This window comes from Capsella rubella, unplaced genomic scaffold (assembly GCF_000375325.1).
Source record: "Capsella rubella cultivar Monte Gargano unplaced genomic scaffold, Caprub1_0 scaffold_6, whole genome shotgun sequence".
Classification (NCBI taxonomy): domain Eukaryota; kingdom Viridiplantae; phylum Streptophyta; class Magnoliopsida; order Brassicales; family Brassicaceae; genus Capsella; species Capsella rubella.
Window position 1 is genome coordinate 14,719,111 of NW_006238918.1, and position 23,406 is coordinate 14,742,516.

A 23,406-nucleotide genomic window follows, 5' to 3' on the forward strand; every position below is an offset into this window, starting at 1 on the left:
ATGAAAATGATTATACATCATGGATATGAAATAAAAACAAAGAATAGGTCAACGTTCTACCGAAATAAAATCGTAAAGTCAACGAAAAAAAGAGAGCTAATGACTTATGAAAGGTTTGATCAAAAAAGGAACCGACAAGATCGTGATGGATGAATGAGTTTATATGTGGCCATGTTCGGTCTTACAGCTTTCTCCAGTTTTTCTCACACTCTCACACAACCATCTTCCCATTTATTACTATATATAACTTATACATATTAATATTGAATCAAAAAGTATACTAATAAAAGTCGTAAGGCACTACAATATGTTCCCCTCATCATTCTTATGAGTTTTTTTTTTGCTTTGGAAGAAAACAAAATTTAGGTAAAACATAGTTGTCTTTTAATTTCTTCTACCATTACGTCCATAGCAAAGCTATAGAGAACTTCCAATAAATATATGTAAATAATTTCAAACAGACTGCGACTTCTACACTTAAAGAGTCTTTAGACTATGTCATGTACAAAACCATTGTTACTTTTCAATGATGATATCTTAATTTAGAGCATTTGTTCACTCTCAGTTACAACGACTTTTTAATTCATGATGCATAATAAATTAATGTTAATGTCGACATAGTGCATATGTATATAGAAAAAACGTTTTCTTTGCAAATAAGTGCAACAAAAAAAACAATACATTAGTGGTCTCTTTCGTACTCATGAGTCGTAACGTTTCGTCGTCTTGAAACTTGCATGTATGAGTAAGGGCCGATATGTTTGAAAAAAACTTGCTTGTATTTCTTAGTTAATTAATGTATACTTTTTGGGGGTTTGGTATTTTTTAGAAAATCTCAGTATTGAAACGATGACATGCATGTTTTACGCTTTTATGTTCTTTGGCTTTCCACGAACTAGAATTGATATCTTGTCAAATTTCTAAGTTTATGATAAAAGTTTGGCATTGTTTAAATAACAAAAAAAATGTTCACTTTAATTGTTCACTATCTCTCTAATTGTCCACTTTGTTTTCCAACTAAACTTTACTTAGATACTGACTCTTTGATTGGTAGTTCAAAGATTCAAACATCACATGTATATGATATACAAGTCATAAAATTGACTCTTTGATTGGTAGTTCATAAAATGTATTTTCCTAACTTTCTCATCGGCTCTAACCTACTTCTAGTCTAACAAGTCATATGCATGTACATGTGCGACCTTTTCACTAAGTCAATTAAATCCTCAATATATATCTAAAACATGAACTTAAAAAAATTGTAAGTCTAGTAATTGGAAACCTCGTCATAAATCATATTATTGGTTTCGATTATAATCGAATAAGCTGTATGATATTTCAACCATAGAACATATCAAAGATTCCAAAAACAGACTTCAGCTCGATATCATATATCATTATAACTTTTTTACAAAATGAAGCATATTATAACATATAATATAATATTGAAGCAAAAAAGATCAAAAGATCATCAAACTTGTAGAGAGAAGAGAGGAGGAAGATCAGAGATAGTTCGAGAAGAAGAAGATGATGAAGAAGAAGAACACAATAGACGTTTAAATGATTTGAGGACACGAGAGATAAAGTTATTGCAGACACAACTGTTGTTCTTCCTCAGCTTCCTTAGCTTCTTACCAATCCTCATCCTTATCCCAACCACACGGATCATAACCAACGGTCCAGATGATGATCTCCTCCTCTGCTGCTGCTGTTGCTGCTGTCTGGTCTTGTTCTCTGCTCGTTCTAAAACCTTCTGGATTAGGAACTGAGCTCTTCTGTGAATTAGCTCTTGTGGGTCTTCTTTCTCCATCTTTGTGTACTCGTACGGACGATTCTTCACCATTAATGCCATTGATTGGTTTATTTTTCTTTTTTGAGTTCTTGTTGGCTTGAAAGTATTGAGAAAGATTGAGTAAAGCTAATAACATGAAGTACACAAACATTTATAGTGAGAGAGGGAGAGACACCATGTGAGGATTATTAATTAGGTATATGAGTCATATTAATGTGTATTTAATTCTATATTGTTTTTTTTTTAGTTTGCCTTGCCAATACTAGCTATTATTCACTTACACACACGCATATAAATATAAAACACAGCGTAATTATTTTATTTCTATGATTAATATTCTTCATTCATTATAATTTTTTTACATATTAAATTTGGAATATTCAGTTCTCAACATATATATCCATGCACGATGAAGAATTCAACTTGCAACGAAATTTATGATTTAAAAATAAAGTCTTTTCTTGGATTATAAAAGTAAAAATTATCATATATTGTCATATTGACTACCTGCAATAATTTGCATATTGTACAAGACCTCAATTAAACTTAAGAAAGCCATTTTATCAACATTTTAGTCTCGGCCGGTTAGTTTGATATAGGTTTATATCAAGATTAAACGTTAATGGCGGCCGTAGCATTAACATTTTATAAATTTAGCATTGACCTCATGATGATTATAAAATCATCTTTATTTGACCTTCGGTATATTAGTTAATCATATGTTACGTTTGCTTTGTGTTGGTTTTTGCCTTTTGGTGTCATTTATATGGCACGACTTGCATGCATGTAACTCTCTTATTTTCTAAGGTATCCGATGATGGAAGCAACATGATAAGGAATCTCCCCCATTCATAATCTATTAAATAATGTATTATTCGAAATGAATATTATCAGACGAAATAAAACGAATGAATTATATATGTACAGCTATATATACCAAGCAATATTATTCTAGTTTCTTTAATTTATCACATTTATTTTGGAAACGGTGTGTAACTTAGATCACAAATCCAATTCGATTATCGATACCACTTGGTTGTTATAGTTTGTAAGCAATTTTTGATAAATTAAAAGACAAAACTCAAAAGTTACATCTAAATTTCAGCATTGGATTACTACGCTAAGGATTAAGATCTGGATACAGTCAAACACAACTTTCACCACTAATCATTCGTCAGACGCAATTATGTGAAAAAAAAACTAAAATAATTAGAGAAAAATGCATAATCCTATATCGTAGCTGACGCATTTATATCATACGGGGCATGCCGGCAAAAACGTCAACATAAATTAAATTAAAATTATAAAGACAAAATTTTCCACCGGCAATAAGGCTTTGAAAATTATTTTCGTGTCATTCATAATAATATAAAACAAAAATCTATAAATTATGTAATGATGAAGATGATGATAATAATGAAAAAACAAAAAAGAGACGGTGTCATAATGATGGGACAAGGTGAGTTCAGATCTGTGTGTGTGAGTGATTACTTGAAAAGTCAACTCACCGGCTAAAGGAACTCGGCATTTTTGCCAGCTCTCTCTATCGCTAACCCTTTTTAAATCAAGAAATCATACGAAAACAAATACCTCTTGTGTAGTTGGAATATGTTACGACTTTTCTATTTGCTTTTGTATTACAAACTAATGCGACTACTTGCTTAAAAGAAGAAGTTTACAACAAGTTTACGATATGGATTTGAAACAAGAAAGAAAGTGTCAAAATATAAAGACATAAGAGTAGAGTTAGATTATGTTAAACAATACAGATTCAGAAAGGTACATATATATGGGTCATTTTAGTTATTCTTTTGTTAATAACTAATCCGGATTAGTCAAATTTATCATATCTTTATATATAGGACGTTGATGATTATTACTTATTAGATAAATGCTTCATTTCTCACACTAATAAAAAGCATCCTATAAATCTTTTAGTAGTTTATCAAAAAACGATTCAATCAATATGTGTCTAGCATGTCTTTATAAAAGGCATACATACTAGTGAATATGACCCATATTATATTTATAGTGACCCGTAGTCAAACATTAGTAGTATAAACTGAATTCTTACATATAAAAACTAATAAATTACAAATTTATATATAAGAAAAACGGCCAATTCCCAATTCCCAACAAACTTAGTTGTTTTTATCGTATTCGTACATGTAATTTTTGAGTGTGTTTATAACTATATGAACTAATTTATATTTTCAATTTACAACATAAAACTATATAAATATGGCCAAAACCTACAAATTTAACGATGTCGTTAATTAAACCGATAATTTAGTTGACTGTTATATTTTAAATCTAAATTAGACATTAATTTCTTTAGGAGTTCTGAAGGAAGGTCAATAAAACTTGTATTTGAGCTCACGTGATTAAGGGCCTTATCCTGCAAATATTTTGATCTACAAAACAAATATCATCTTCAAATTAGAAAAATTCTTGAAATAAAAGAACTTTCACTTTGAGAAGAATTTAAAAGTCAAGACCGTGTCTAATTTGAAGTTGATTAATTGTTTTGTAAATTAAAATCTCTAGAAAAGAAGATTCTGAATCTTGATTTCTCAAATCCAAGTTTCATTAACCCTCTTTCAGCACCCGTAAAGATAAAAATTGTCTCATCTTGACTTAAAATATAATTACCTGCTAAGTCATATAGTAAACCTCAATGTCGTTACTACTATCTAGTATAGTAGTAGACATCATCATCATCAGACGATGAGCCGTAATCAAAATTGACAAAAGTGCTATCATATGGGTACTCTACGGTTAAGTCGTTCGGGAGTTTGAACTCTTTTATCCTCTCCAAACATTGCTTCTCAAGGTTAATGTTGAAACACTTGCGTAAAGCAAGGTTTTCCAAATGAAGGAAACCACCAAGAATGGCCTTCAAAACAACACTAGCCAATGTCCATGAAGGAAACAACAAGAAGAATCGAAATTTCCTTGGACTAACGCTAGCTTGAAAGCCATTCTTGACGGTTATCCTCACTTGGAACACCTTGATTTACGCAAGTATTTCAACATTAACCTTGACGAAAATCTTGAGAAGCAATGTTTGGAAAGGATTAAAGAGTTCAAACGCGAGAACGACTCAACCGCAGAGTACCCATATGATATCACTTTTGTCAATTTTGATTACGACTCATCATCTAGTGATGACTACTACTATATCTAGAAAGTGGTAACGAGATTGGGGTATGTTATTTATGACTTAGCAGGTTATAACATTCGTGGATCGGTTACTTTTAAATCATGGTGTGAAGCTGCTGTATATGTTCGGGTAGGCGAAAAGCATCCTTGGCCTATATGCTTTCTTTGACGTGGCAACTTAATTGAACTCTACGATCCATTGCATCCGAAGTTGTACACTTTTGAGTTTGCCAGAGGTAACATTTTCCATTGTGTGTTACTCAAGACACAAATGGTTACTCATGGATAAACCTAGTTTGGATGACTTGTTCTTCTTCAGTCAGTCTTCTCAGGAGCGCATAACCTTGTCTTCTCGTGTCCTTCTACATTAGATAACTGGTTTTGTGGTAGCGGAAAGGTGCAAGAAGATTTTATTACTTCTAGCATTTGCCATCCTGGAAAACTAAGTGGGTTACTAAAGACTTCCCTAATTATGTAAGATTGTTTTATAAGAAGAGCAAACTTGCCTACCGTCGAGATCGATTCTATTGCTTCAGCTAAAGTGGAACTTTGTCACACTCCACTGCTTTCATAGTTTAGTTTCTCATTGAATTCATATTCTGATGCATGGAAATTCTCCCTATTCATTGGTAAATCCTGTCACGGTAAGGTCCACCAGCTCTGTATCAATCTTAACGATGTGAGCCCTCTTGACTCCACACTCACCTTTGTTAGGTTATGATACCACTTGTAATGCCCAGACCACCACCTCCCTTAATGGACTCCACTTCATCTTTCTGCTTGTGGATCCATCCTTAAACGACTGCCGGTATGATACATCCGAGAGGCTTTAAAAACTTGTTTACCGATACTTGATTTTTGAAATCGGGGTATTACAAGCTCTTAGCATGATCTTATTCCCTTCTATTGAGTTTTTCAACCAGCCAAAAACTATTTTCCTAAATTCCAATTTTACCAAGACTTTAGTTTTTTGTACAGGTTAATACATATGCCCTCTTAGAAGTCTTTGGAGGAGACACCTCCTAAGAACGTCTTAGATTCGACATAATGATCATCAGAAAATGGATGATGGTAAAGGTAAGTTGAGCTTTCATTTTCTATTTGATAAATAAGTAAATATTTTTTGTTAAGTAAATAATTCATTTACATAATTTTTTTAAGATATAGACTAATAGTAAATTGAAATTGAGTGTTTACTTTGTATATAAATAAGATGTACTATAAAATAAAGAAATGGATTTAGAGCTAATGGATTGAGTGATTATAAAGTTCTAATCACAATTTAGATTTTCATTAGTGATTCTCTTTATATATATAATCACTAATAAGTAATAAATAAATAAAAAGACTAAGCATATAAAGAAAAATAGTTTATCTGAACCAGCTTAAAGATATCATTTTTATATTTTTCTAGGAGAATCTCAATATACATCATCAGCAAATTTAATCAATAATTCACAAAAACCCTAAGTAAGAGCAAGAAACAAAGAAGCATAATGCATGTTGGTACTAAATTTTCATAAAAATAAAAAAAATGAGAACAGAAGATGGTTAAATGCCGCCACGGAGAAGTTTTCATAGAAAAGGAAAAAAAACAATTTGAATAGTTCCGTTTCAAAGAAATTGTCAAATACAACGATTATAGATTTGCTCTGAATAAATAATTCAAGATGATCAACAAAAATCAGATTTGAAATCTAAGAAAAAAACCACAAGTATACATACAATTATACAGAGTAAGCTCATCAAGGAAATCATCATTGAAGACAAAACAGAGAATTAATGAAGAAAATATTGAGATTTTACATGAAAATAATACGAGGGAGAAATCAATCTAACCCATAAATTGTGAAAAGATTGTGAAGAAGACTTGGCTTGATCAAGAAGAATTCATACAGAAGCAAAACCCCAGTGAAATTGTCGCTGTAACAGAGAAGCAAAAACTGAATAAAAGCGAGAAACAAATTAAATATGGAAAATAAGAAAAGAGAATCCATAAAGGAGATGTTTATATAAAGATTAAGATTGAGACACGAAGTCTACCATGGAGTTTTGCATATGTAGTAGTGATGAGAATTCCCCTAGCAAAAGGAGTTCAAGGCTTGAAGGAGTGTTGGAGTAAGCTTGTCGGCGATAGAGGACGAAGAAGAGTTGAATTTAGAGAATATATATGGTCTCCTATGTAGGGCAAAAAAAACATAACCTAATAAACCAATCTAAACCAAACCGAGATAAATAATATGATTTGGTTATGATTTAGTAGAAAACCCTTTTTTGTCTATCATGGGCCTTGATTGGGTGTAGATTATTGTGCAAGTTTTTGGTTTTGATAAAAATCCAGTTAGATAGACATTCATGATTATATAAAAAAATAGGGAAACCTTATTTTTCTAATCTTTCTGTAGTTACCATAAATCACATTTTATGAAATTTTGTCAAAAAAACTTACATATCCTTTTCTTTTATCTATTATCACCTTTTATTATTTTTCCAACCAAAACAAACAACAAAAAGTAAATAAAATAAAATAGATGAATTAGAAAGGTTTCAAAAATAATTATATAAAAAACAAAAATTAAGAGAATGATTCTTAGTAAATAGCTAAGTGTGTTCCAGAAAACTATAGTCCCTATATAATTCATCAGCCCTCTAATTAAGAGTGTATATGTGGACCGAGAATAATACTAGCAAATAATAGATCAATATGTGATTGCGCCATGAATACATTTTAATTAACATCATGCATGCAGCTTCCATGTTGGGATCTTCTCGACGAAATGTTGTACTCTCGACTAGTCTTGCTGATCGTTGGTCGCATTATGAACGAGTATATATGTGCTTTCAAAGTTTCAATACCAAATCCTAACTATATTCATTCAAATATACAAATAGTAACTATGGATGGTGATGATCGAGGATGCAAATGGAAGTGCAATGAAGGATATAGCAAGAAAGTAGAAGTACTAGAAAGACATGTGAATCATCAAATTTGTCGAGAGCATACGTACATGTGAAACTTGAGAAGCAAGTCTCACTAGCAACAACACATCATCCTTCCCAATTTGTTATTATGATATTTTGAATTCGCAAGTTTATTGATTGGATCATAAGGCCCATAAAACAAATGTTGAATGCGGTGAGCCCAAAGAAAATATAAATGTGGGGGTTGGCTGGCCTCTGCATTGTGGTGGTTGGTTGGTGGATTTTAGAAAAAGAAAAAGACAAAACAACGACTATTTATGTATTTTGTTTTATTGTCCCCGTTTTGGTTACAAGAAGAGCAAGAACGTTCGTTACCCATTTCTTTCTTTTATGGTTGGTTCTCCAACCTAAAGCATTGGTCTAAATTTCAGATACTAAAAATGGCTGAAGAAAGTTTATTAGCTTCTCCAAGTAAATCTTCTTCACTTCTCTCTGAGATATCAAATGCCTCTACGAGACCTTTTCTTCTTGCCTTCACTGTTGGTTCTTGTGGCGCTTTCACCTTTGGTTGCATTGTGAGTTCCTAAATACTCCATTTTTTTCTTTTAGTTTTTTAAATACTTAGTTTTATTATAATTTTTCAGATTGATGTCATAAATTGGGTTCATGCATTATTGTAATCAACCAAATAAATTTTAATTTCCAACAGGTTGGATATACAGCTCCTACACAGTCAAGTATCATGAAAGACTTGAATCTATCCATAGCTGATGCAAGTGTTTCGATTAAAGTCTTTCTCTTTCGGTTTATCTCGGTTTATTTGCTTCTGGTTAGGTTGGATTTGGTTTTGGTTCAGCTAATGTATTCAATCTTTTTCTTCTTCTTCTCAGTTTTCACTCTTTGGATCGATATTGAACGTTGGACTAATCCTTGGAGCATTGATCTGTGGCAAATTAACAGATTTGGTTGGTCGTGTCTACGTAAGTTTTCTAACTTCTTACTAAAGAACAAAATAGTTCTCAGTTCACAAATTTAGTTATTTTAAATTTATCTTTTTTTTTACTTGTGGAACTAGACAATATGGATAACAAACATCCTCGTTATGATCGGCTGGTTAGCTATTGCATTTGCCAAGGTTTGCGATTTTCTTAGTTTTCTTTAAAATATTTTATGTTTTAGTAATGAAATGTTGTTGTTCAACTCGATGAATGGTTTTAGTTCCCTCAAAATATGCTTTGCGATCATTTTTTTATCAGTAACTGTTTTTGTTACAAGGATGTTTGGCTACTCGATCTTGGAAGGTTATTGCAAGGGATCTCGGTCGGAATTAGCTCATATTTGGTATGAATGTATACAAAATTAGAGATGTAGGTTAATAAAGAAAACAAAATATCTGATAATATCATCAAATCACAGGGACCAATTTACATCAGCGAGATAGCACCAAGAAACTTGCGAGGAGCTGCTTCTTCCTTAGTGCAGGTGAAATTAAGAGAACCAAAATCTTGAAAAAATATATGAAAATGTAATATCAGTCTTGAATGTTTCTACAGTTATTCGCGGGAGTTGGTATATCGGTCGTTTATGTACTCGGAACAGTAGTTGCTTGGCGCAATTTAGCTATTTTAGGTATGCCAAAAAGATGATCATACACTTACTGAATGCACAAAACGAAGTATCCTCACTTTTGTCCAAAAGAAAAGATGTTGTTACTAATGGTTTTTTTGTGTTCTGTCTTTGGATAGGATCTATACCTTCATTAATGGTTCTGCCTCTTCTTTTCTTCATCCCCGAATCTCCTAGATGGCTAGTAAGCATTTTAGTTATAATATATGTTAGCGTTTATGTTTCTATCAAATTTGTTTTTGGAAATGATAAATCCAAACATATGTACTTAAACCTATCAAATGAACTAAGATGTTTGTTTTTTTGGTAGGCTAAAGTAGGGAGGGAAAAGGAGGTTGAGGCGGTTTTGCTAACCTTGCGAGGAGCAAAATCTGATGTATCAGATGAAGCAGCAGAGATATTAGTAAGAATATTTGAATTTATATGCATTGAAATAACCATATAGTGTATATATGATCTATAAAGTTAATTTTTTTCTTTTTACATTGATTTCCTAACATTTTGATGATCATTAGGAATATACACAACATGTGAAACAACAACAAGACGTCCATGGCCATGGTCTCTTCAAGCTGTTTCATCGAAAATACGCGTTACCACTTACGGTAAGTAACTCTTCAAAGAAAGAAAACAAAAATTTTACTGAAATGTTATAGTTTTTTTTTTTGCATTTTCTTAATTATATATATGACCAATATTGGTTTAAATTTTACATAGATTGGAGTTGGTCTTATATCTCTACCTCAGCTTGGAGGTCTTAATGGTTATACCTTTTTCACTGACTCCATTTTCACCTCTACCGGTAAATAAAACCTCAGTTCTTCTTTTTCGATCTTGCTACATGCCTAGATCAAAAGGTCAAAGAACTATCTAATATGAACAGGTGTATCAAGTGACGTTGGATTCATATTGACGTCTATTGTTCAGGTTTTACTGACTTAAGATTTGAAACTATAATAATGACTATAGTTCATAAGGTGTTCTTTTACGTCTAACACTCGAATTATCATTCTTTTTTAACGTTTCATTTTAACACACATTTTTTTGTAGATGTCTGGAGGCGTTTTAGGTGTTCTGCTTGTGGATATATCCGGAAGACGTTCTCTCCTACTAGTAAATAAACTTTAAATCTCAAAATCTGAAATCAAGTGAAAACCGAAAGGTGTTAAGAAGAAATTATTTGAGTTCTTGTAGGTTTCTCAAGCTGGAATGTTCTTGGGTTGTCTTGCAACAGCCATTTCATTCTTCTTGCAGGCATGGCTACACTAATCTATATCTACTATACTAAACCGGTGGTTCGATTTCAATTTTAAAAAACAGGATTGTTATATATATATATATATTTTTTTTCCTTACTCTACAGAAAAACAATTGCTGGGGAACTGGAACACCAATATTGGCTCTTATTAGTGTTATGGTAATTAACAACAAAATAAATAAATTTATTTAGAAAAATTATCAAACTAAAATTGATCTTTTTGAGTATTTAATTTTATTAAATTAGGTGTATTTTGGATCATACGGATTAGGCATGGGACCGATACCATGGATCATAGCATCAGAGGTAATTAAGCAAAGTAAATCATAGATACAAAAATGTTTAATTTCATCATAAACTTATATAATTTATCTGTTTTGTTTTCATGAATTATTTTAGATTTATCCGGTAGATGTGAAGGGAGCAGCGGGGACAATTTGTAACTTGGTTAGCTCTATAAGCTCATGGCTCGTTTCTTACTCCTTCAACTTCTTGCTTCTGTGGAGTTCCACTGGTAAATAAATTAATCTTTAAATATTTTTTTCTTCTTTAATATCTATATTATACACACAAAAAATGTTATCACTATCTAGAATAATTAATCTTCTTGATGAACTGGGGAAAATATAAAACTATTGCAGGAACATTTGTGATATTTGCCATAGTGATGTGCATTGGATTGGTGTTCACAGCCAAGCTTGTTCCAGAGACCAAAGGCAAATCTTTAGAAGAGATTCAATCCCTTTTCACTGATCCTCCTCCTGAAGATTCTAATGTTTTCTAAGAAATAAACAATAAACATACACATAAACCGATCAGAGTTATATTTTCATTTTATATTTTACCATTGGTCCATGTGCACATAAATACCTATTTTCTAAATAGGTCCATAAAATTTAAGGCTTTATGTACGTACAGGTCTGTTTAAACATCATCATTAATATATGTTCTTGTTATATTTTAAACTTTTATCATAAATTTATGCCAGTATAAAATTTAATTATAAAGTTTTGTTTAAGAATAAAACGATAATATATTAAAATTAAGAGTTATATAGTTATATAGTTATCAGCTTCAGCTTCTAGTATATCATTATCTATTTATCTTCATCACTTTTGTATGAAATATCAAAATATCAAATGCCTCGAAAAGACATTTTGTTCTTGGTTTCATTGTCGGTTCTTGCGCCTCCGTTTCAGTTTCGCGACTACTAAACGAACAATATTCCACGTTTTTTAAAATCGTAGTCGCTGTAACATTATTTGTAGAAGATTTGAGGAGATGGTGGTAGTTGGAACGTGAGGATGAAAATTGTTGGCCATTCATTATTTTTTGTTTTGCTGTGTCTTGTGTGCCCCAGTCTCTCCACTTTGGTTACAAGATGTCATCATTTCGTACTGAGCCTACAAAACTAGTAACCAAACACTACCAAAGTATAGTAATAAGGAGAAACACAATCTTTTCAGTTCTGCTAATATTACTTCAGGAGACCAAAACTCAAAAAAAAAAAAGTTTGAGCATTTTTCCAAGATTATTTATCTCTTCTTTCTTTTTTTTTGAAAATAATGTTAAAAAAAAAATATATCTTATCTACCGTATAATAATAATTGCCAGAAAACAAGTATATGAAATTGCTTCTTTTTCTTTTTTTTTTGTGTGTAACACTTTGATATTTACAACCTCAGATTCTAAAAATGGCGGAAGAATCTTTATTACAATCTCGTACAGAAGACTTATCAAATGGTTGTCCTAATAAATTCTCTTCACTTCTGTCTGAAATATCAAATGCTTCCACTCTACCTTTTGTTCTTGCTTTCACTGCTGCTTCTTGTGGTGCCTTCAACAATGGTTGCGCTGTGAGTTTCTAAACTTTTGTTTTTTTTTTTCTTTCAATTTTAATTTCTCACCAACCAAATATATATAAATATTTTTCTTCAGGTTGGATATACGGCTCCTACACAGTCAAGTATCGTAAAAGACTTGAATCTATCCATAGCTGACGCAAGTTCTACTATTAGTGTTTTTTTCTTCTTCTTCTCTTTCTTTCGGTTTATTCCGGTTCGATCGGATTTGTTTTTGATACAATTAATTGCTTTTTTTTTTTTTCTCGCTTTCCCTCAGTTTTCATTTTTTGGATCGATATTGACGGTGGGGTTAATCCTTGGAGCATTAGTTTGTGGGAAGTTGACAGATTTGGTTGGTCGTGTCTACGTAAGTTTCTAGTAAAAAAACAATGACTAATGTCAAAAAAGTTATGGTTACAATAAATATTGTGTGTGATTCTTTTGTTGAACCAGACAATATGGATCACTAACATCCTCTTCATAATCGGCTGGCTCGCTATTGCATTTGCCGAGGTTTGCGATTTTCTGAGAGTTTCCTTAGTTTATGTCATGTTTCAGTTAGTAATTTAGTACGCTGTTTTGTTACAATGTTTATTTGTTATTGGTTACAAATTTAGGATGTTTGGCTGCTCGATGTTGGAAGGTTATTGCAAGGGTTTGCGGGAGGAATCAACTCATATTTGGTACGTACCCATGAATCATGATATATGAATGATTTAAAACCCCTAGAGGTGTTTAATTCAATCAAGAGAAATTACTCTATTTAAGAAACAAGTTTAATTAGTTTCAAGAGAATCTATCTAGCTAAACGTATGCGTACGTTGCGTTACGTACCACAAAATGTAAATTGAGGAATATTTTCAACACGTTTTGCTTGTAAATGTTCGTTTTTAACTATAGATGTGATTACATTTGGTAACCTCAAAATGTTTTAACGTTGATATTTGGATTTATTGAAAAATGAGATTTCAAATTGGATAATTTGGGTAATATTTTTGACATGATTTTGTTTTGTATTGTAAAGAGCATATAATCTTGAATAATGATTAATCACAGGGGCCTATATACGTTAGCGAGATAGCACCTAAAAACTTGCGAGGAGCTGCATCTTCTTTTGTGCAAGTAAAATCAAGATAACCAAAATCCTTAAAACCCCTATATTATGAAAAATGTACATTTTCTAATATATATACAAGTTTCTAATGTCCTACAGTTATTCATCGGTGTTGGTATATCGGTCTTTTATGCACTTGGAACATTCGTTGAGTGGCGCAGTTTAGCCATTTTGGGTATGTAAATTAAATTAGGAGATTGGTTCATAATACATATCGAACGTTCTTGTTTTATTCGAAAGGAAAATTTATTGTACTAATGATTTTGTGTTTTGCCCGTTTTGACAGGATTTATACCTTCTCTAGTGGTTCTGCCTCTTCTTTTCTTCGTCCCGGAATCTCCTAGATGGCTAGTAAGCATCACTTGTTTGCATTTTACTTGTTTCGTCAAAATACATATATAATGCTTTTACGCTTACGTTTCATGGGAATGTGATTTCATTGTCCCTTATTATATAACTTCGTAATCATAATATATATTGCCTTTCAAAATTAGATCCTATTTATTTAGCATTAATGATTTCTTCCTTTCGTCTCCACCACATTAAATATGATTTAAAAAAATACCATAGGTTTCGTCTCCAACACATGTTTAAGTTTCATTGATAAAATCTGTTTGTAGGCTAAAGTCGGAAGGGGAAAGGAGGTTGAGGCAGTCTTGTTATCCCTGAGAGGAGCAAAAACTGATGTATCGGATGAAACAGCACATATATTAGTAAGAATATATATATATATATATGCATTGAATAGTTATATATAGAAAAAAGATAGTGACCTACACTAAATATATAACAGAATACATGATTACACATCTGAACTATAGAAATGTATAGCTAACTACACGAATTATATGTATTGAATCCCTACATATATCAACTATATCTCGACATGTAGTCAACATCATGATCATTTAATTCCGGTATACTGTTCATCAGAATCCGACATTGACCACCGTAGACCGGCAATACCAAAACTATATTCAAAAAAAAAATTTGTTTAATTTTTAAATTTTCAAAATATAAAAGAAAAATATTCTATTTAATTTCTTTAGTATTATATAATAACAAAACACATTCTAATGCATTTTGTTCTAATAATTAGTTAATTTTTTTTTTAAAAATAATCAATAAATTATATTTTAGGAAGATATTAAAATTTTTACCTAAACCGAAATTTTTTAGAGAAAATACATTATACCCACATTTATAGTTAATTTCTAAAAATGCCAAATTTTTTTTTTTTTTTAATTTCAAAAATACCACAAAATTTGTTTTCCCAAAATACCACATAAAAAATTTATTTTTGAAAGTATAGAAATTTTATTTAAGTTTGGGTTGACTATTTATATTTAGGGTATAGTTTTTAGGAGAAAGGTTTAGTTTTTATAATTTAGAAATTATTATTTAATATTATAAAATCAGTTTTGTAAATAAAATAAAATAATTTCTCTTTTTCTAAAGATTATATATTTACCGGTCTACGGTGGTCAACGCCAGATTCCGCCGAACGGTGTACCGGAACAAAATGATTGTGATGTTGACCACATGTCGGCATATAGTTGATATATGTGGGCATGCAATACATATAGTTCGTTTAGATACAATTCTATAATTCAGATGTTTAGTCATGTATTCTGTTATAGTTTGTGTAGGTGGCTATCTTTTTTTTTCCATATATATTGCATTGATGATCTCCCAACATTTTGGATGATATATAATCAGGAATATACACAACATGTTGAGGAACAAGAAGGCGTCGATGGCCATGGTTTCTTCAAGTTGTTCCAGCGAAAATACGTGTTGCCACTTACTGTAAGTAACCCTTCAAAAAGGACTGAAATTATTATTGCCTTGATTAGATGATTGAACCCATTTGTGCTGCACAGATTGGAGCTGTTCTTATATCTGTACCTCAGTTTGGAGGTCTTAATGGTTATTCTTTTTACACTGATACCATTTTCACCTCAACCGGTAAATAATGAAACCTCGTTATTCAATTCTCCTTCTTCTTCTTCCGATCCATCTTGCTAATTCATCGAATGGTCAATAAATATTATCTGACTAACAGGTGTATCAAGTGACGTTGGATTCATATTGACATCTATTGTTCAGGTTTTACTACTATAAGCATGACTATATATATATAAGTGTCATACGTTTTCTCTTTTCGCGTAACACCCGGATACATTTGTTTACCGATCATTCGTGTAGATGTCTGGAGGGGTTTTAGGTGTTGTGCTTGTAGATATATCTGGAAGACGTTCTCTCGTACTGGTAACACAAAGTTTAAAACTCAAAAGCCTAATGTTTAAGTAACCAAATCGATAGGATTTTTTGTTTTGTTTTGGAGTGATTCTAGGTTTCTCAAGCTGGAATGTTCTTTGGTTGCCTTGCAACAGCCATTTCATTCTTCTTGCAGGCATGCCTACACTAATCTATCTACTTATATTAAACTATTGGTTCGGTCTCAATTGTGAAAAAGCCGGATTGTAATATTTTTTTTTGTTTTCGTGTTCTACAGAAAAACAATTTCTGGGAAACAGGAACACCAACATTGTCTCTCATTAGTGTTATGGTAATTAACCAAAAAAAAAAAAAAATTATCAACAATGCCAAACTAAAAATGGTATTTAATTTTATTACATTAGGTGTATTTTGGATCATACGGATTAGGCATGGGACCGATACCATGGATCATAGCATCAGAGGTAAATTAAGCAAAAATAAACCATAGAAATAGAAATGTCTAATTCATTGTAAATTTATAATTTCATATGATATATTTTTATTTGCATGATTTTCTTTAGATTTATCCAGTAGACGTGAAGGGAGCAGCAGGGACAGTTTGTAACTTGGTCTGCTCCATAAGCTCATGGCTCGTTTCTTACTCCTTCAACTTCTTGATTCTGTGGAGTTCCACTGGTAAATAAGCTAGTCTTTAATATTTATATTATACACACGAAAAATATTGTTATCACTATCTAAAATAATCGATCTTCTTGATGATGAACTGGGAATAATATAAAATTATACATTGCAGGAACATTTCTGATGTTTGCCACAGCGATGTGCATTGGATTTGTGTTCACTGCCAAATTTGTTCCGGAGACCAAAGGCAAATCTCTAGAAGAGATTCAATCTCTTTTCACTGATCCTCCTCCTGAAGAAATAAAATAAGCAAACCTCAGAAATTATATTTTCATAAATACCTATTTTAATAAATAGGTATATAAATTTTAATGCTTTGTTTCCAATCAACTATATATCAAACCGCAACTTAAATAGTATGAAATTTTTTAATTGAGAGGTTGGCTACACATGTCTAATACACATGTATACCTAAGCGCATTTTCAGAAGAAGTTGGTAACAAACTTGAGCGATCTAAAGTGAATTTTCAATGTTGTTGGCTAATTATTTTATGGTGTTGTAATTACCCATGCTAATATTTTTATAATTTTGTTTTTAAAAATTCTATGCGCATGGAAAGAAACAAAACCAAAACACAATTTGTGTTTTTCGTTTTCAGTTCCGCATTTCTTGCTCCACGAGACTAACGATCCTACTAGTTTTACAAACTCATAAACAAAAACAAAAACAAAAAAAGGTTTAATATTCAATTACAAAATTCTCAAGGAATACAAAAAAAAAAAATCAAGAAAATAATGTAACTAAAGCAAAATCTTGATCTCGAAGAAAATGGCAGAAGAAGAAGGTTTATTATTAGCTTCATCTCCTAATAGATCATCATTATCTTCTTCACTTCTGTCTGAAATATCAAATGCCTCCACAAAACCTTTTGTTCTTGCTTTCATTGTCGGTTCTTGCGGCGCCTTTGCCTTTGGATGCACTGTGAGTTTCTTAATTCCATGTTTTTATCATTCAAAGGATTCATGCATGCATGTTTAGTGTGAGTTAACCAACTTTGTTTATCAAAAAGATCGGATACTCGGCTCCTACACAGTCAAGTATCATGAAAGACTTGAATCTATCCATAGCTGATGTAAGTTAGTTCTAATTTGGTTTATTCCGGTTCTGTGTGGCTGGTTCGATCCTGTTTCAGCTAATTATATATCAATTATCATTTGTAATTCCTCAGTATTCACTATTTGGATCGATACTGACGGTAGGGTTAATCCTTGGAGCATTAATCTGTGGGAAGTTAACAGATTTGGTTGGTCGTGTCTACGTAAGTTTAGTTTCTAGTGAAAAATGATTAGTTCTCAATTAATATTAAGTTAAAAGTAATATGGTTATATTAATAAATCTTTTGAGTGATTCTATTTGAAATCAGACAATATTGATCACTAACATCCTCTTCATAATCGGCTGGTTTGCTATTGCAATGGCCAAGGTTTGCAAATTTTCCAACTTCTTTCTATATTGGAATGTCGTCGTCTAAGTCGATAAATTTGTACTCTCTAACTCCTTAATTAGTGATCCATATTGGAAACTAATTAAATATCCATATTTGTATCTTATTGTTTTTATTTGTTCTTTAATTGTTTGAACCAAAGGGTGTTTGGTTGCTCGATCTTGGAAGGTTATTGCAAGGGATCTCGATCGGAATTAGCGCATATTTGGTACTAATCAGTTTTTGATTGAGCATTTCGATTCAAAATGTTTTATCAACTTTGAGAGTTTTTGAAAACGTGATTAAATATTTTGGTATTGAGAATTGAGTGTTTTTTTTTTTGTTGTAACAAATTACAGGGACCGGTTTACATCACCGAAATAGCACCAAGAAACTTGCGAGGAGCTGTTTCTTCCTTGGCTCAGGTTAATTAAGAAGACTAAGGGCAACATTATTGGTGGGATCTTAACAAGTATCTTAAGCTAAGATTTGTTAAGTTCCTATCTTATATGTTAAGATCCCACTAATAATGTTGGTCATCTTGAAAACTGTATGAAAATGTAATATATATGTTTTTACGATACAAGTCTTTGGATGTTTCTACAGTTATTCGCGGGAGTTGGTATATCGGTCTTTTACGTACTCGGAACAGTAGTTGCTTGGCGCGATCTAGCTATTCTAGGTGTGCAAAAAGAAAGATGATCATACTTATTGAAAATGCACAAAACGTAGCATCCTCATTTTATCCAAAGAACAAAGAAAATGTACTAATCTTACTTTTGTGTTGTGTGTTTGGATATAGGATCTATACCTTCTCTAATGGTTCTGCCTCTTCTTTTCTTCATCCCCGAGTCTCCTAGATGGCTAGTAAGCATTTGGTTACTATATGTTTGTGTATTAATTAAACCTAATTAAATCTTAGATCAAATAAAACTAATTCGATTTTTAGGCTAAAGTTGGAAGGGAATGGGAGGTTAAGGCGGTTTTGTTAAGCCTTCGAGGAGCAACATCTGATGTATCAGATGAAGCAGCAGAAATATTAGTATAAGGATCTAAATCCATATTAATATGATCTACATATAATAATATATTTGTTTTTATTACATAAATTTCCTAACAATTTGATGATGATCAGGAATATACAGAACATGTTAAACAACAACAAGACGTGGATGATGGTGGTTTCTTCAAGCTATTTCAGCGTAAATATGCTTTCTCACTTACTGTAAGTAACTCTCCATAAGGTTAAAACAATTCAAAAGCATTTTTGTTTTTTTTTACATTTTAATTTCTTGGTTTTATACAGATTGGAGTTGTTCTTATAGCTTTGCCTCAGCTTGGTGGTCTTAATGGTTATTCTTTTTACACTGACTCCATATTCACCTCTACTGGTAATGAATGACCCTTCTTCTTCTTCAATGGATCATCTTGCTTTTATTTACCATAAGGGTGGATAGCTTCATCAAATGGTCCTTAATTATCATCCGATGATGATCTAGGTGTCTCGAGTCATTTTGGATTCATATCGACATCAGTTGTTCAGGTTATACTAAGATATGGATTACATATCATTTTTGATAAAAGATTTCATTCACTTTTTTACTAATAGTTTTAAAGCACATCCTTGTAGATGTTTGGAGGTATTTTAGGTACAGTGCTTGTTGATGTATCAGGAAGACGTACACTCCTATTGGTGAAACAAAATTCTATAACTCGTACCCCGAAATCGATAGACGTACACTAATTAAGGAGTGCATGATTATTGTGTAGGTTTCTCAAGCTGGAATGTTCTTGGGTTGTCTTGCCACAGCCATTTCATTCTTCTTGAAGGCAATGCTTATACTATTCCATCTTCTCTACTAAAATTGGAACTTGGTTTAAAACCGGACCGTAAAATATGTCCGGTTATTTCCTTCTGCAGGAGAATCATTGCTGGGAGACAGGAACACCTGTCTTGGCTCTCACTAGTGTTATGGTAATTAAAAAGTTGAGAAATAAATCTAAAATTAGATGAATTTTAAAAGAAGTTAAAAAAAACTAGGTTACTGTTTAAGGTTTAGAGTTATAGATTGCATTTAAAAAAAATCTAGTTATAAAAACCTAGAGCAATTCTCTGATTTGATATAAAATTTTAAAGAATATTCGTAATCTCCAGTAATTACAAATGTATATTTGGGTGTTTATTTTATTAGGTGTATTTTGCATCATACGGATCAGGTATGGGAACAATACCATGGATCATAGCATCAGAGGTAAATACAATAATAATAATAAAAATCTAGATATGAAGTTGAATCATGGATATCTAAGAAAACTGTTAAATACATTATATTATTAATGTTTTAATTTTTCTTCACTAGATTTATCCAGTAGATGTGAAGGGAGCAGCTGGAACAATGTGTAACTTGGTTAGCTCTATAAGCTCATGGCTCGTTGCTTATTCCTTCAGTTTCTTGCTCCAATGGAGTTCCACAGGTCTATATATATTTAGTTTTACTTCAAGTTGTGACATAAACATGATCTTTTGACAATTTCTGAATTTTTGAAATCAAAGTTGTTGTTAACTAACTTAGAAAGTTTTATTGCAGGAACATTTCTGATGTTTGCCACAGTGACTGGTCTTGGGTTTGTGTTCATAGCCAAGCTTGTTCCAGAGACCAAAGGCAAATCACTAGAAGAGATTCAATCTCTTTTCACAGATCCTCCTGAAGATTCCACAATATTCTAAAATTCACTGAAACCGTATTAGAAGAAAGAAGTATGTAAACAAAAAAAAGTTTATTACAAATATCAGTTCTGTAAATACAGTACTACTGTTTTCATGTTTTTTGCAAGAGTTTTAGTATTAACAACAATATTAACAACACCTTTCACACGATTCACATGAAACTATCAAAACATTAACATAATACAAAGTTTTACAGACTGAAACTAGAAAATAAAGCTTTTATTGAGAAGCACAAAGACTCTGTTTTTCTTTTCTTTACTGTTCTGTAAATGTGAGATTTGTCTTTTTAACCCACTGATCCTTCAAGCTTGATGCTCATAAGTTGGTTAACTTCGGCTCCAAATTCATCAGGAAGCTTGTTGAAAACATCTCTGCAGAATCCAGAGATCATCGCCGCTAAGGCTCTCTCATGATCGATTCCTCGCTGCTGGAAATAGAAAAGCTGGTCTTCTCCAATCTTTGAGGTACTCGCTTCGTGCTCTACTTTCGCCGATGGATTCTTTACCTGTTATTGTTTCAGACACACCATCAATTATAAAGTTTACAGCTTTAAGATCATAACTATATGTGCTGCACTTATTGGCAATCAAACAAGAACTGGCAGAAAAAAAGTTTACAGCTTTGTTATAGCTTATAATAAAGATTAGATCATAGGCATATTTACCTGGATGTAAGGATAGGTATTAGCAGCTGCTTTGTCACCGATAAGCATTGAGTCACAAGTCGAAGTGTTTTTAGCATTCTCAGCTCTGGACTGAACCTGAACAAGTCCACGGTAGCAGTTTCTTGAATGCCCAGCTGAAATTCCCTTTGAAATGATTCTACTTTTTGTGTTTTTGCCTTTGTGAATCATCTTGGTCCCTGTATCAGCTTGCTGATAGTTGTTAGTCAACGCGACAGAGTAAAACTCGCCAACCGAATCATCACCTTCTAAAATGACACTCGGGTACTTCCAAGTTATCGCCGACCCAGTCTCAACCTGAGTCCATGAGATCTTGGCACGATCCCCAGCGCAAAGACCACGCTTTGTGACAAAATTGTAAATCCCACCTTTACCTTGTTCATCCCCAGCATACCAATTCTGCACAGTAGAGTACTTAATCTCAGCTCCTTCCCCACAATAAAGCTCAACCACAGCAGCGTGAAGCTGATTCGTGTCATAAGAAGGAGCAGTGCATCCTTCTAAATACTCAACAAAACTCCCTTCCTCTGCAACAATCAAAGTCCTCTCGAACTGACCAGTCTCCATGGCGTTAATCCGGAAATAAGTCGAAATAGGCATAGGGCATCTGGTGTTCTTGGGTATATAACAGAAAGACCCATCGCTGAAAACCGCAGAATTCAAAGCGGCGTAGTAATTATCATCACTAGGCACAACTCTTCCCAAATACTTCTTAATCAAATCCGGATACTCCCTAATAGCTTCAGAGATGGAACAGAAGATAACACCAGACTTCTCAAGAGTCTTCCTATGAGTAGTAGCTATAGAAACACTATCGAGAACCGCATCAACAGCAACATTAGCCAAACGTTTCTGCTCAGTCAAAGGAACACCTAACTTATCGAAATACTCAAGAAGCTGAGGATCAGCTTCATCTAAACTATTCAAAGTTGGTTTCTTTTTAGGAGCAGAGTAATAACACATATCCTGGAAATTAATCGAAGGATACCTATTATCTGACCATTTGGGTTCTTCCAGCTTCAGAAACTTCTCATAAGCTTTGAACCTAAACTCAAGCATCCAATCAGGTTCCTCTTTCAATTTCGAAATCAATCGAATCGTCTCTTCAGACAAACCTTTAGGGATCGTGAACGAATCGATATCTTCGACGAATCCATACTTCTTGTCGTAATCGAGATTCTGAAAATACTGCTGAAGCTTATCCGTTGAGCTAACGGTTGCTGAAGAAGCCGCACCGGACTCAGCTCCGATGGGACGAGAGTCGATTCCAACATCGGCTCTGATTTTGAAAAGCGGTCTCGTCGGATTTAGGGTTTTGGAAGATGGGAACTTGAAAGATTCGGGTTTTGGGTGGAACCCTTTTGGTGATTTTGAGGAATCGGAAGTGGGTTGTGGAGAAAACCCGGAGATACCGTTTGCGAGCAGAGACGCCATTGATGATGGTTGTTGATGTGGCTCTAAAGAGAAGAAGAACACGATTGTTTTTTTTTTTTGAGTCGTGTGTCGGAAAAAAAAGCAGGATAGGAAAAAATGAGAGATGAAATGTTAATATTTATTGAAATTTGGTTTTGTTATTTAGATGAATAATTATTGTGGCCGTAGATTGATGATAGTCTCGTGTCAACCACGGGAGTTTTTTTTTTTCTTTTTATTGGAGTTTGTTTGTTACTTTTTAGCTCAATTATTATAAACCACATCTGTTTCCACTGAGTAATTTAAAATTTAAATAAAATACTAGTCGATCTCTTCTACAATCTCTTTTAGATATTTTATACTCTAATTTACGTTAGTGAAATTTTTAGTTCTTTTTTTGGGTAGGATTAGTGAAATTTTTAGTTTGATTAACGGTTAAATTTTTTAAGATATTTCTGGTTTTTGGTATTTTTCGATTTTTTCGAGTATGACTAGATATTTTAGGTTCGGATATCT

The 23,406-nt window shown here is 32.5% G+C and overlaps 5 protein-coding genes across 8 annotated transcripts; 3 read left to right on the forward strand and 2 right to left on the reverse strand.

The window, feature by feature from the left end:
• Positions 1-1,469: 1,469 nt before the first annotated feature.
• On the reverse strand, positions 1,470-6,844 carry LOC17882747 (the record flags this gene model as incomplete). Its single annotated transcript, XM_006289572.2, has 2 exons — positions 1,470-1,888; positions 6,761-6,844. Coding segments are annotated over 2 exons (501 nt in total), but the record flags the coding sequence as incomplete, so codon positions are not given.
• Positions 6,845-8,268: 1,424 nt separating this feature from the next.
• LOC17881293 (sugar transporter ERD6-like 14) lies at positions 8,269-11,718 on the forward strand. Its single transcript, XM_006287595.2, has 18 exons — positions 8,269-8,451; positions 8,586-8,648; positions 8,767-8,856; positions 8,952-9,011; positions 9,152-9,217; positions 9,293-9,358; positions 9,430-9,505; positions 9,622-9,686; positions 9,813-9,905; positions 10,018-10,107; positions 10,220-10,304; positions 10,386-10,429; positions 10,553-10,615; positions 10,697-10,756; positions 10,866-10,919; positions 11,007-11,066; positions 11,160-11,274; positions 11,402-11,718. The coding sequence occupies exons 1-18, from the start codon at positions 8,317-8,319 to the stop codon at positions 11,542-11,544; spliced, it is 1,428 nt and encodes a 475-aa protein (XP_006287657.1). The 5' UTR covers positions 8,269-8,316; the 3' UTR covers positions 11,545-11,718.
• A 675-nt stretch (positions 11,719-12,393) lies between these two features.
• On the forward strand, positions 12,394-17,019 carry LOC17883628 (sugar transporter ERD6-like 14). 2 transcript variants are annotated; one of them, XM_006287571.2, is made up of 18 exons: positions 12,394-12,616; positions 12,699-12,761; positions 12,882-12,971; positions 13,058-13,117; positions 13,222-13,287; positions 13,661-13,726; positions 13,818-13,893; positions 14,005-14,069; positions 14,339-14,431; positions 15,438-15,527; positions 15,602-15,686; positions 15,784-15,827; positions 15,927-15,989; positions 16,075-16,134; positions 16,237-16,290; positions 16,364-16,423; positions 16,523-16,637; positions 16,756-17,019. In XM_006287571.2, the coding sequence occupies exons 1-18, from the start codon at positions 12,455-12,457 to the stop codon at positions 16,890-16,892; spliced, it is 1,449 nt and encodes a 482-aa protein (XP_006287633.1). In that variant the 5' UTR covers positions 12,394-12,454; the 3' UTR covers positions 16,893-17,019. The 2 variants fall into 2 exon arrangements, with proteins under 2 accessions (XP_006287633.1, XP_023637512.1); XM_023781744.1 differs by having other exon boundaries at positions 12,699-12,971.
• A 335-nt stretch (positions 17,020-17,354) lies between these two features.
• Positions 17,355-20,933, forward strand: LOC17882025 (sugar transporter ERD6-like 15). Of its 3 annotated transcripts, XM_023780154.1 has the most exons (18): positions 17,355-17,565; positions 17,654-17,716; positions 17,813-17,902; positions 18,008-18,067; positions 18,231-18,296; positions 18,427-18,492; positions 18,674-18,749; positions 18,870-18,934; positions 19,017-19,109; positions 19,203-19,292; positions 19,374-19,458; positions 19,567-19,610; positions 19,698-19,760; positions 19,838-19,897; positions 19,989-20,042; positions 20,260-20,319; positions 20,428-20,542; positions 20,656-20,933. In XM_023780154.1, exons 1-18 carry the CDS (start codon positions 17,413-17,415, stop codon positions 20,793-20,795), a joined length of 1,443 nt encoding a protein of 480 aa, XP_023635922.1. In that variant the 5' UTR covers positions 17,355-17,412; the 3' UTR covers positions 20,796-20,933. The 3 variants fall into 3 exon arrangements, with proteins under 3 accessions (XP_023635922.1, XP_023635923.1, XP_023635924.1); XM_023780155.1 differs by lacking the exon at positions 18,008-18,067; XM_023780156.1 differs by lacking the exons at positions 17,654-17,716; positions 17,813-17,902; positions 18,008-18,067.
• Positions 20,925-22,997, reverse strand: LOC17883486 (UPF0051 protein ABCI8, chloroplastic). The gene is made up of 2 exons (XM_006287289.2): positions 21,460-22,997; positions 20,925-21,300 (listed from the first exon to the last, which is right to left on the reverse strand). The coding sequence occupies exons 1-2, from the start codon at positions 22,909-22,911 to the stop codon at positions 21,082-21,084; spliced, it is 1,671 nt and encodes a 556-aa protein (XP_006287351.2). The 5' UTR covers positions 22,912-22,997; the 3' UTR covers positions 20,925-21,081.
• Between the last annotated feature and the right edge of the window lie 409 nt (positions 22,998-23,406).

Coding starts and splice junctions, on each gene's coding strand:
- LOC17881293 (XM_006287595.2), top strand. CDS start 8,317: ATGGCTGAAGAAAGTTTATTAGCTTCTCCAAGTAAATCTTCTTCACTT. Junction 9,359..9,429: donor CTGCTTCTTCCTTAGTGCAG/GTGAAATTAAGA, acceptor ATGTTTCTACAG/TTATTCGCGGGAGTTGGTAT. Junction 10,757..10,865: donor CCATTTCATTCTTCTTGCAG/GCATGGCTACAC, acceptor CTTACTCTACAG/AAAAACAATTGCTGGGGAAC.
- LOC17883628 (XM_023781744.1), top strand. CDS start 12,455: ATGGCGGAAGAATCTTTATTACAATCTCGTACAGAAGACTTATCAAAT. Junction 13,894..14,004: donor GCGCAGTTTAGCCATTTTGG/GTATGTAAATTA, acceptor CCGTTTTGACAG/GATTTATACCTTCTCTAGTG. Junction 16,638..16,755: donor GATTCTGTGGAGTTCCACTG/GTAAATAAGCTA, acceptor TATACATTGCAG/GAACATTTCTGATGTTTGCC.
- LOC17882025 (XM_023780154.1), top strand. CDS start 17,413: ATGGCAGAAGAAGAAGGTTTATTATTAGCTTCATCTCCTAATAGATCA. Junction 18,297..18,426: donor TCGGAATTAGCGCATATTTG/GTACTAATCAGT, acceptor AACAAATTACAG/GGACCGGTTTACATCACCGA. Junction 18,493..18,673: donor CTGTTTCTTCCTTGGCTCAG/GTTAATTAAGAA, acceptor ATGTTTCTACAG/TTATTCGCGGGAGTTGGTAT.
- LOC17883486 (XM_006287289.2), bottom strand. CDS start 22,911: ATGGCGTCTCTGCTCGCAAACGGTATCTCCGGGTTTTCTCCACAACCC. Junction 21,301..21,459: donor ATACCTATCCTTACATCCAG/GTAAATATGCCT, acceptor AAACAATAACAG/GTAAAGAATCCATCGGCGAA.